The 12,991-nt window shown below is 38.7% G+C and overlaps 1 protein-coding gene across 5 annotated transcripts in view; it reads right to left on the reverse strand.

The window, feature by feature from the left end:
* Window positions 1-12,991, reverse strand: part of LOC138019775 (probable G-protein coupled receptor No18) — a 57,372-nt gene that overhangs the window by 36,518 nt on the left and 7,863 nt on the right. Inside the window, exons 1-3 of one of the 5 annotated variants that reach the window (XM_068866664.1) lie at window positions 11,816-11,943; window positions 10,297-10,707; window positions 7,462-7,537 (exon numbers count right to left, since the gene is read on the reverse strand). The exons of 1 other annotated variant lie outside the window; for it this stretch is intronic. In XM_068866664.1, the coding sequence (XP_068722765.1) occupies window positions 7,462-7,537; window positions 10,297-10,372 (152 nt within the window). In that variant the 5' untranslated portion in view covers window positions 10,373-10,707; window positions 11,816-11,943. Of the gene's footprint in view, window positions 1-7,461; window positions 7,538-9,418; window positions 9,524-10,296; window positions 10,708-11,815; window positions 11,944-12,991 lie in introns of those variants that run through there. 3 more of the 5 variants (XM_068866663.1, XM_068866657.1, XM_068866658.1) reach the window with 3 other exon arrangements.

The following is a 12,991-nucleotide window of genomic DNA, read 5'->3' on the forward strand; positions in this document are numbered from 1 at the left end:
TTGCCTTTCGTAGAGGCCACATGCATCGCAATGCCTCGTTTAATTGGGAATACTATATTTAACGGAATCTTGACCATTCAATGATTCATCACGTTACGAGGCATACGTCTAGGAGTCACATTGATTATGAAGTGCGTTCGTTGGTAGAACTCACAAAACGCGGCGAGATGCACAGGACCAAATTAGTTGGACACCACCAAATTTAAGCCTATCGAGGAAGTTGTTACAAGACAGTCACCTACAACGATTATTGAGGAAACGTAAGGCTAATGGACTTTTGGATGCAAGCGTTTACTCGAAGATTTTTCCCTCCGGTTCACTTCCCGCGAGAATTCACGGACCACCAGAGACGTGTATGCCCCGTGGACTGGATTCAATGCCTTCTTTCGGACCTATAGTTTTTCTCTATAGGATCTTGTAATTACGAGCTAGCTAAGTATGTATGTCGTCTACTACAACCCCACATACCGTCACATTATTGCACCCAGGATAGTTTCAGTCTTGTTCGTGAAATACATGATATATCCAAGATTAGAAATTAGCAAATATCAAAAATACCATAATACTCTTTGTTTGTTCCTCCAAAATTTTGCATAAGCATTGTCTTATATTCTCTTGGGACTTAAATGGTCCCAAGAGAAACTGGAGACAATCTTTGTTTATGCAAAATTTTGGAGGGACAAAGAAAGAGTATTATGGCATTTTTTGTATTGGCTAATAGCTATAGGGTTTTTGTCAAGTAAAGAATACTTGCGTGATATTCTAGATTTCTGTTGTTCACATGCCCTTGAGAGAACTATTTTTAGTCACTGCAAAAAGATGCGACCTCGTTTTTTCTTCAAAAAGTCAAAATTGAATTTTCTTTAAGTGTAAATCGTAAGATTGTGCTATAGAATATTAATGACATTCATTTTAATGAGGTACCTTATATTTAGGAGGGCAAGTAGAAACCACGTAGGGGTGATTCTCTTGTTGAGTCAATTTTGGATTGAATGTGCAACATAGAAATAATAACTTTAAGTCGAAATTGATTTTCTTTCTAAATCGTAAAATGGAGCTATAAAATATTAGTAACATTCTTGTAAATGACGGGTACCTTAAGCGGCCAAATTGAAGTTCTCTTGTTGAGTGAAACTTGGACTGAATATGTAACAGAGAAAAATACCTTTAACTCGAAATTGATTTTCTTTCTAAATCGTGTGGCTGAGCTATAAAATATTAATAACATCCTTTTTAACGAGGTACCTTAGGAGGCCAGATTGAAACCACGTAGAGGTGGTTCTCTCGTTGAGTGAATTTTGACTGAATGTGTAACAGTGAAACAACTTTCAAGACCCAGGGATATTTTCCCTGAAAAACAAAGTAATTATGCACAACGAAAAGTAAAATTTTCAAGAATTCAGACTTAAACGTTAATTAAATTTCTTGTTTTTCTCGGCATTTCCATGAATAGTTTACCTGTTAGGATATTGACCGTAGATATTAACGTTTTCGGCACAACTGCACCAGTGTTACGAAACGTCCTCGGCTTTCTATCTATATAGAAGTTTGCAAAGGATGGTAAATATATACATTTTCAAGATTTTTGCTCACCCTATGCACTTATATTTGGATCACAGGTCTTGTCTCAGCCTCTGGTCACATAAAGAGTAAGATTTTTGCAAAAAGACTTTACTGAAGCAGCATTTTGTGTTTTCTTTCGCATGTGCGAACAATTTTCTTGAAGAAGGTTTTGTATTCATATTTAAATGAGGCGGAAATGATCCTTGTTCGTCGGCGAAGACTTGTAGGCAGGATCAAATTAATTAACAGCCTTATGCTACAATTTTCTTTTTGTTTTCTCAGCGTTATATTTTAATTAGAGATGAGGGAATAGTCCTGCCAAATTCGTTCATTTTACTGAAGAGCACGATGATTGAGAAAAGTAAAATCATGTCCTTCTTTGAAATAAATTGGTAAGTACAAAAGTGGTTCTTGTTATTTGGATTTTTCCAAGATAACTGAAAAGAAATATACCACTAAGTGCAATCAAATAAGACTAAAGCTGTAAACCTGACAAAAGATAAGGCAAATGATGTATTTACTGTTTTCTTAGTGAACTTGAAATACGTAAGCATGCAGTTCTACCGACAAAAGATTCATTGAATTATATAACATTTGATAAAAATGCTATTCAGTACTTTTCTCTGTGTTAAACTTTTATGATAAAATTGTAAGTGGCCTCTGAAAAACTGAATTCCAAAATTTTCAAAATTAGCATTGTATAGACACCAAAAGCCCGTGACAGGAATATTAAAGTATAAAGAGCGGGTTGTGTAACTTTAAGCGTAAACTTTATCACAAAACATAAGGCAAATTGTTTAGACTTTTATAGCTTTGTCCCGAATAAATGTGTCACTTCTTTTCATTAAATTCGTCGGAAAACGAGCCAACCATTTTCATTGCATTATCTCATTTTTCCGCCGATATAGTTTTTACTTGATTACATGTGAACTCTTTACTCCTTCAATTTTTCTGGGAAAGTACATTTTTAACACGTTTAGCTCTATACGTACTTACAAAGTTGTTGTGTAGCGAATTTAGAATCCATCTCAGGTTTGCTTCACCGCACTGAATTAAATTTTGTTACCGAGGCTTAGTCATACTTTCCGAAAACTTGCCAAGAAACAATGACTTCTTATTGAACCTATTCGTATTTTTAATAAAAATATTGAATCCTCTTTTCAGTTGTTATTTAATAATGTATGTCGCTCTTTGAACTTTTGAAAATAAAATTTCGAGATTCTGTTGAAATAGCGACTTGCGACCACTTCACGACATCTGAAACTAAGGCTATATTTGAAGTGCAAAGGGCACTTTTGGCTTGCGTTTTCGAAATGTCGATATGATAAACAATTTTCCTTGCAAATGCACTAATTTCTTTGAACAAATACGTCCATGTCAGTTTCGAGCTGGCAATGCGCAGATGGCTAGGACAAAATCTCTGACTGAAGAAACGCAGCCCATAGAAAACGTTAATTATTCTGGCTTATGTTGTTGTTGTTGTTGTTTGTATTTTTGTTTGTTTGTCTTTCAGGTTCCGAACATTGTCCGCCCTCGCCATCTATAACTGCGGGCGACTCCAAAATACTGAAAATCAGTTATTATATCCATGGCATGATTTTTTTTTATAGTGTAAGCGAGTTACTGGTGAAGTCCTCGCGGAAGAATGTTTAACCCTGTTTTTCTTTCAATGTCTTTCAGTTCAAAGCAAAGAGATGTTAGCACGTGCTTTTTACTTTGCAAAATGAATAATATCGATTGGAATTGTAACCGATGAAATCGTAGTTTCGAAGAAATTGTAAATTGTTGGTTCGAGATAGTGTTATTTTAGGGGTTCATTGTTGTCACATTCGTTAGTGGAAGCAACGGAACCTGTGACTTCACTTGCCAATGAAACTGACCTCGGCTCAAAGTCTTAGGACAACAAGTTTTAAGTGGCTGTAACAGTGAGTACATTGCATTTCATATTAAAGACAAACCGAAAGACTAGCACGCGGTCAAGAAATCGATTCCGCAGTTCTCTCGTCACGTGTTTTTGTCAACGTTGGGTCTTTCGTATCACCAAGTGGCAAGGTGCAGTGAAGCAGCTTCAAGTTTTGATAAAAGTGGCTAAAACGTTGAAATGTGCGATTGGGAATGCAACCACTAAGTTATATGTCGTAAAATTCTGCTTCTGAGTATGCTATTTGTCTTTCCAGTCAATAAAGCTATTCACTGTTGGACACATCAGTTACCTGAAGTCACGATGCCCTCGGTAGTGGACTGTGATCCTCCAAAACGCTTTTGCCTACCAGGGTTTTGATAATCTAGGGAATTGTTCGATAATGGTAGGACACACTCGGTATCAATCTTGGTTTAGAACCGACTATTTATATAAATGAATGTTAGATGTTTTAAAGATTGCTATCAGCCTCGCGAAATTTTGCGGTCCTAAATCTTTGTTGATTAGTGATCTCTGCGACGTGTTTATAGCACCTCTGCTTTCAATAGGCCAGTTTCGTGTTCTAAGGGTTGCGTTGCATGCAGCATGAAATTAAGGCTAATACTTGGGAATCTTCTCACATGCGAATTATTTCTCCCGCATTAGCCTACATTTGATGCTAGATCCAGTCTAACCGTGAGAATAAGAAACTGTCCTATTAAGTTGTGGGCGCTAAACGCACAATCTGTGATTATGTCATTAAAGGTTTCTTACTGTTACGAACAATGAGCGATCGTAAACCTCATTTCCTGTTATTCTTAACCCCCACCCCCTCCTCTTCCGGGGGGTGTGTGCCGCTGGCCTCTCAGAACCCCTATCCCTTTTTAGTAAAATCCAACTAGTGGTCTATTATCAATGCTGCGTTCTGATTGGTTGAGCTACTAGTATGCTATTTGTTATAGCCCACTAGTAGCGAAAAGCGCCGGCTTTGAAAACCAAAACAACAATTAAAGTCTAGTTTTAACTAGCGAAAGATGTTTTGTTTCGATATTTTTTTGACCAACTAGTTGGATTTTACTAAAACAATTATTTCTCTCGCCCTCATGGCCTCTGAGTCAATAACCCTATTGACTCAGAGCCCATTCGGGCTCGAGGAATAATTGTTAAATAGTCTATTTTATAGCCAATTATAGATATCAGCTTAGTCACTTTTGGGTAAATGTAATCATAGGCGCCCCAAGCTCAGTATGAGCATTGCCGACAAAAATATAAGGATTTGTGTGGGAATCCCGATGAAAAGCTTAAGAAGATAATTATATGAAAAAATTCTCAATTAAAAGGCTTAACTGCCATCGTGAGTAGTTTCCTTCCTGTGTGGTTATTTTCCAGATACGACACGATTAGAGCCATTTCTCAATTTCGTGGTTGTCAACGGTATAATAAAATTCCAAGGCTGGAGACTAAATTCTCAGGTGCCACCAATTTGAGTCAAATATTCCTGGATAAAATGTTCCCACGGTCACAATTCCACATCACAATCAATTGACAAAGCTTGAACTTTCATCTCACTCCACCATCAACGCAATAGCAGTCCTGTGAGCGATCATAAGCGGTGATATTGCAGGTGATAGGATTCCACCCCAAAGTGGCCACGGCTTCGACCGCTGATGACAAACTGAGCCTTACTATCGCGTTGATGGTGGGTTGAGATGAAAGTTCAATCTTTGTCAATTGATTTTGATGTGGAATTGTTACCGTGGGAACCTTTTATCCAGGAATGTTCGACTCAAATTGGTGGCTGAGAATTTAGTCTCCAGCCTTGGGATTTTATTTTACCGTTGACAAACACGAAATTGAGAAATGGCTCAAATCGTGTCGGATCTGGAAAATAACCACACAGGAAGTAAGGTACCCACGATGGCAATAAGGTTTGGCTTTTTAATTGAGAATTTTTCATATAATTGTGGTCTTAAGGTTTTTATCGGGATTCCCACACAAATCCTTATATTTTTTGTCGGTCATGCTCACACTGAGCTTAGGGCGCCTGTGATGTAATTTTAGAAACCCTGAGCCTGGAGGCCTCAATACTGGAAAAATGCCATAAAATATAGCAGTCGCAACTAATTTGAATTCAAATACGAAAAGGGTAACGGCCAAAATAACAGAAGATACTGGAAATAAACTGAAATATGTTTCTTCGCGGATATTTAGACCGTTGGGATCAATTGTCCTGCCTTTTGAAATGAAAAAAGCATCCCTGGCCTTACAGAGTCTCCATTGGAAAATATTTTTTTCAATAGGAATTAGTTGCATGTCGTTAGAAATGTTGTGGGGAGAAGAGAGAAAATGTTCTGCGACTGTAGTGGGTTTGGATTTGCTGTTAGGGTTATGCATAAAAAGAAAGTGACTAAGTTGGGGTCTCTCTCCTACATTCTCTGTTAAAATGAAATTAGCCTGTATCCTTCGAGATCCTTCCTTGTCATCCGCTAAGTTGACTACGGTCGTGCATCATTAACTTGATCCTTAGTTTGGTTTCAAGTGGAGTTATAGGCTCCCCTACCTTGTCACCTTGAAAGAAAATTGGTCTATATATATATAGACCAATTACCTAACTAATTGCTCTGTTGCCAGCAAGGTTGTCGTGATGCTGCAGTGGTTAGCACACCCGACTAGTGTCCAGGGGAACGCAGGTTCGATTCCCTTTCACGGCAACATTTTTTCATTCAAATGGATCAGTGAGTAGTTCGCATTCGCTATTTGTATACTCAAATTACTTAACATTTGTAGTAAAGCGTTGTGTATCCTTCGGATCCTACTAGTTTGGGACTACATCGTTGGATTTCCAGCCTTGTTGATTCAAATGAGAGTTTACATTGGATTGCCCCTGGCAATTGCGCATGCTCACTAGCTTGCTAGTTTGAGCACTCTGGCATGATTTAGATGTACCACATGTGTGGGACTTTTGGGGTGGCTTTATAAACTTAACCTCCATCCTAGATATGAGCTCTGCACTGATGAGGCCCCCGAAGACCGAAACAGTTCTGTCTGCGGGTAGTTACTTATATACATAGAAGCAATCCTATGTAAACTTTCATTGCACCTGAAGAAGACTACAATCTCAGACAAAAATAAAGAGGACACTTCACGCTGCGTAGCAGATTACCCCCTCCCCCTATTCAATGTTGCAAAGAGAACGGCGTTTTTGCAGGAGCCCGACAGTTTTTACACCATCAACATTGTCACGGGGGAGGGGGGTTCAAACATGCTTTGGTGTCACGATCTTTTTGACCGGGATTGCAATCTCAGACAAAAATAAAGGGGACACCTCACGCTGAGTAGCAGATTACCCCTTCCCCCTATTCAATGTTGCAAAGAGAACGGCGTTTTTCCAGGAGCCCGACAGTTTTTACGCCATCAACATTGTCACGGGGGAGGGGGGTGCAAACATGCTTTGGTGTCACGATCTTTTTGGCCGGGATTGTAGACTGATTAATTTCCTCACTTGTAAATTATTTCTCCTTCAATAAGAAAAGTTTAAAATAGTTTTAAGATGGATTAATTTTGGCCTTCTTTTCTTGAAAACATTTATGGCTTATACCTGTGCGCTCGAATTGTCTCAACTGAGGAATTATGACCAGTAATTTTGCGTGTACCAGCAGTTACAACCTTCTTTGCATTTTTAAGGTTGAATTTGAGACAGATTATGCTTCTTCAAAGGTAATGAGAGAATTACTCAACGAGCGGCACCATCTGCCTCGTTGTGGGAACATTAACGTCTCGGAATGGTTTTGTATAACTATCACGTAGCATTCAGTTTCGTAGCTTTTTCATGCCCGGCCATTTGTATCACGTTAAAGCCTTTTCTAATTGTTTAGGATTCTTTTCATTGTAAATAAAATTAATAGCTACAGCAGTACGGCCCTTTCAGGTAATTTGAAATACCATTCTGGGCCCACTTGTTTCAAATGTCGGATCACTTTATCCGGTGGGTAACTCACTCTATGACAGTCTCACTTTGTGCAAAGATTTGATTACTTGCTCTCTTTGCCGTGGATATGCACACTCTAAGCACATCTAAAAATTGTAAATAAAATGTAAATGCTTTGTTTATAGTAGAAGTGCACTTAGCTATTAATCTGAAAAAATAATTCAAACTTAACAGAAAGATGATTAATAAGAACCCCACGTGACAGGAGGCAACCAGTTATTTGCAAAGCGTGGTAGAGTTGAATCCGGGAAAACCGGAGACAAACCCAAAGGAGAGATTAGAACGAGGCTAGAACCCGGGCAATTGCGTGCAAACCACTTGGCCACACCGCCTCCTCTAAGTAGAAGCCGTGTACGAAAAAACCATAGCCAACATTTGACATGGACTGTATTTTATGCTCTGGACGGTGGCTTATCCATCGTGGCCTGGCTCCCGCATGGCAATGATCTCTCTATTCTTCATGCACATGCACGAACCAATTTATTCGTCAGTCAATTTCTTTCACTACCTTTCTTCTTGATGAAGACTGATGTTTTCTTGGCCGCAATAAATACTCTTCAGAACATGAATTTCAAAATTTCACGGAATAAGGGCAATGGTGGTCTGAAGAAAGATCCATGGCAGCTAGAGTAGCTATTCGTTTTTCTATCAAAAAGCGCTTGTTTTGTTTCGTAAATCTCTACAAGTTTTTGTCCAGAGCCAATCTCTTATCTTAATTTAGTATATATTAAAACAGTGGATACCGTTCAAAGCGAGCTCTGATTGGATCCTCAAACTCCGGATATCCTTTGCTGTAGGCAATTTTCGAAATACAAAACATTCAGCTTGATAATGAGGCAGAGAGGACATTGAAAACAATAGAAACACGTTGGAATGAACGTGAAAAATATTTGCATATCATCCACTTTCCTTTGTCTTTGTATTTTGCTTTTTAATATATCGAAAAAAGGCTACTGACCTCCGAGCAAATCGCGCGGGATTTGCTCCCGAAAATGTTGTAATCGTTGGAGGAATGATGAGTTAAGATCATCTTTTTGTACTATATTATCTCCCTGTTTTAGTATATACTAAAATAAATAACTATTCACCGAAGTGGAGGTGACTAGTGGTGGACATTTACCGAGCCGAGAAGCGGCAAAGTAAATATCCTCCACAAGCCACTATATCCACCACTAGCCGCCTCCACTTCGGTGAATAGTTGTTATTTATGCAAAAAAAGGCCAGGCTGCTGTCAAACCAAAATTACACGTCAAGCAAGCGTTGGTTCCCTGTGGCATTGTTTCGTTCTCATGGCTTTGGAACAATTTTTTGCGGTAAACCTCTTCACTTTTCATTCAAATACAACAACAGACGGCAAATTTTCCTGAATTCTTACGATTGTGAATTATGATTAAGACGCCAGGTAACCATGTATCGTGGGGAGCCCAAATCACCATAATTTTAACTGCCTATGACAGCTTACTATCGCAGGTATTTCATAACAAGTCTTTTCCAGGTCTGCCAAAACGCGTATCTATGACCAAAAGCTAAAATGTTTTTTTCGCCTATATTTTTAAATACATGAGATGATTAAAACACGTCTCTCAAATCATCAGCTTTGCAATTGTAACTTAACACCAGTTGCATCAAGTTTTGAGAAGATCAGCAAATATATTTATTGCGCTTTACTGATGTGTCATCTTACTATGTTTGTCTCGCTTTTTTTCTTTCACTTTCACTTCCCTTAAACTATGGTCAATTCTACGTTGCTTTGAGGTTGGCGACGTCGAATTTCAAGATATTTAAAGAAGTTACGCTATACACATTATGCAGTTGCGCGGATTCAGTAGTTTAGCCTTTTTTTCGTTTCGTTGGAATTCCTTGAAGCCTTGCGTCATGTCCTACACAGTAGGTATGAAACAATGGCCACCTATTTCTTCTCTAATAAAACGCGAAACCCCCCAAAAAGAAGATCAATTTGCAGGTACCTTTGCGAATGCTGCGTTTTCAAATCTCATTCCCCTAGACTTGTTGGAAGAGAAGTAGATTGTATAATCTGAGCCTTTGCTCTGTGGCTCTGTGTCTCCAAACAAACGGATATCTTCAACAGCTGATTGCCTTAAGTCTATCTATTAAATAAACAGAGTGTCTATAGGCTTTGTTTTTCATTGGTCACTTGGTTCACCTCCTTGGCAGAATGTCTTGCACCATATCGTCTACTTATACACACAGAAAAATCTTTCTGGTTCACATTTTTTTGAGACTAAGAACATTTGAAACCGGCAACCCGATGATTTTATACAGTGAAAGTGCACTTCCACTTTTAGCCTTTTTTGTGATAATGTAAAAAAACGTAAATATTTATTTTTTATGCGCAAAAAGCTACTCTTTCTTGTTTAATATCGTTGGGAAAACCGTTGACAAAGACAGCCCTCGTTGCCTGCTGCCTTGTTAGGAATAGAAAAACAATATTTCTGTGTACATAAGAAAATTAACGGCAACTGAAAGAGGTTTCACAAAACGACGCGCAGCTGCCATGGTGCTTCACCAACATAACCAAATTTTCGAAAAGAGTAAACTCCTTTCTTCATAGAAACGAGACGTTATTTGAGAAGACGGCAAACAATTCAAGAATATAGAAAATTGCCTATTGATTCTTGCGCCGAATATGTGAAGTACAGCTGAAAGGTACTGAGACTGTGGTGCAATATATTTTAAATATTATTTGAATAAGCCATCGTGAAACCGAAGAAAGTAACCCGCCATAAAAATGTGCGGTTTAAAATTAAAGTAATTCTCGTCAGATCTCGTTTCGAAGTTGTAACCTCAAAGAGTGCTGTCTTAAAGGAATTATTTATTCACTTACCCAGACAATGTGAGACATCCTTGTCATTTAGAAAGCCTGAAAGGAATTGAAACGCTTCAGCGCTAATGGAGTCCATGTCCTCGGCGGTACTAGAGCAAAGAAGCCCGTTATGAATGAGAACATGGCGCTGGTTGGTGCCGAAGAGTACCAAACAAAGTGATCAGGATTAAGGGAAGTTTTTCCTGAGAATATGAAGTGCTGCATCCGTTAAGAATAAAACGCCAAAATTTGGCCGGAACCAACTGATGCATTGACCGCCTCAAAGAAAACTGTGAGGTGACGTCTCTTCCTTTGTCAGAGCAAAGCATTGAGTAGTTTTTGTTTTGTGTCCTCATTTATAGAAAGCTGTAAGGTGACATCTTGCCCTTTACTAGAGCCAGTCTAACGAAGTCTATGTTGTATTATGGGGTCCTGTGGAATCATACATCGAAATTAGCCCGGCATTTAAAACGTTTTATTTATGGCCATGAGCTGAAAAGAGTCGGTGGGCTACTCTGTAAAAGCTCATTGTCACAAACAGCCAGAAACAACAGCCGACAAACTGATCGCCAATTCCGAACAACCATACAAAAATATTAATGTCTGTGGCATAATACACTGAAAATACAGGAGGCATTGAGAATGCAATATGTATTGAAAGCCTTTGTGTTCGTCGCTGACAGCATAGTTAGTAGACAAGGGCACCCAATGTCAATTTTCGGACAATATCTGTTCGGAAGACGACTTGAGATCTAGAATTTTCGGAACATTTGTTGTAAAATTTATTGCTTGCCTGCCTGTCCTAGGATTTTCGAACTTCTAAAAAATGGTATAATTGCCCATTTTTAACGGATTTTTTCCATAAAAAGGTCACCTAGAATTTTCGGAAGCCTTTTTTTTTGGCTAAAATTTTCGAAAAAATAAGTTTTCATCCCTATAATTTTCTGACCACTAGACTTTCAGCGAGGAAATCCGAACAGATGAAAAATTTGTAGCGGATAAAAATATGCCTATATCTACAATTTAAATACTAAAATACGGTAAACAATGCTATGTTTAAAAAAAATGGTTTTGAACTATATTCTCGTTGGGTGCCCCTGAGTAGATCAAATCGACGCTGATGAGGGAATCAGTTTGTGACGTCCTCCAGATTGTACAGAAACCAGAGAGAGAGGCCACATTATTATTTCGTGACTGTCAGTATGAAAATAATAAGGAATTTGCATGGCGGGAGACTCGAAAGACCAGCAAGCAGTTTGCAAAAGCTCTCCTTCTTTTTCCTGATAAAGAACTCAGAACCATGTGTACTTTACCGGATTAAAAAATCGTGTCACCGTGTCTTGTTCGCTGGGCCCTGCGTTGACTATTTACCAATGCATCGGTGATGCGATATCGTGCACATCAACATTGGACATGAAATTTAACTTGTCAGTTCCTAAGAGACCGAGGATGCACTTAGCCACTTTTTATAAAAAAAAGGCAGGGAATGTGAAATGTCCAAAGCTTACCCAAGTAAGAAGTAATGTAAATGACGGCTTACCTCATGCACCCACTCTGTTTGGATTCTGAATTTTCTTTCGGGCTAGGTTTGCTCAGATGTTGAGGATAACTATCGGCCGAGGTGTAAAGATTGTACAAGTTGCTCCGACGGTTGTCGCACAACAAAGGCAGTCCCACGTTGATTGATTGATCTAGTATTGCAATTTATTACGTGGGAGGCCATAGACAGATGACGCCAACAAATTGGTCGTTTTTGATGTCATTGTAGTCGCATATGGTAATTAACAACGCGCTTGGGTGCCTGATGTCCTAGTTTTTTTACTTATATTTTGTTAAGTTGATTCGCGTTGTTTGTTATAAATCATTCCCGTAGTTTGCCAAATTCGTTTCTGTTGTTTTAATGACATTTCCTTGGAAATGACAGACAAGGAAACTGTTATTATCTCCCGTGAACGCTAAGGCTCTCATTTGGTGTCTTCGTTTCAATACGTAGTTAGGTAGAAAAGTAGTCTGAAAAGTCAATTTTTCATATCCTATCACGATGAGGGCTTCCTAAATATGTTTCTTGCAATTCCTTAATCTTGTCCTCACTAAGCGCAGGTGCCGTGATCTAGTTTATTTAGACCCGGAATCACGACGATGGCTCGTGTGACTTTCCTCTCCCCGGTAGATTTTATCATGTACCTACTTCGTCCATTCAATAGGACTTAATTAAGGTGCATGTCATAGAAGAGCTCAAGTACTTGTCTCCCTCTTTAGTGGTTTGAGTTCTTTGCTGTTGACCATGATGTGCGGCTGTTGATACATTGGATCAAATGCCGAATATTGGCAGTGTCCATCTTGTAATCTAAAAAAACTCAAAGCATCATCTTTGTTCTTGAAAAGAGTAAAGGTATCGTCCACATACCGGAACCAAATAATAAGTAGGCTGATTGATGTTCTTCATTACCCATTTTCCCTCAAAATCACACATGAAATGTTCGCCAAAACAGGACCAAGTGGAGAGCACATTGCGACACCATCAATCTGGTCATAGTATTGACCATGCATGACTCTTCTTTGTTGCAAAAAAGAGCAAATTCTTTAGGACCATTCGGGGTATTCTAGGTGGATTTGTGAGGGCATACAGCTTATCAAGGCAAATTTGAACAGTTTCATCCATTGGGACATTAGTAAATAGTGAACGGACATCAAAGGAACACATAAATTCGCCGTT

The sequence above is a fragment of the Montipora capricornis genome, chromosome 10 (assembly GCF_036669925.1).
Source record: "Montipora capricornis isolate CH-2021 chromosome 10, ASM3666992v2, whole genome shotgun sequence".
NCBI lineage: Eukaryota > Metazoa > Cnidaria > Anthozoa > Scleractinia > Acroporidae > Montipora > Montipora capricornis.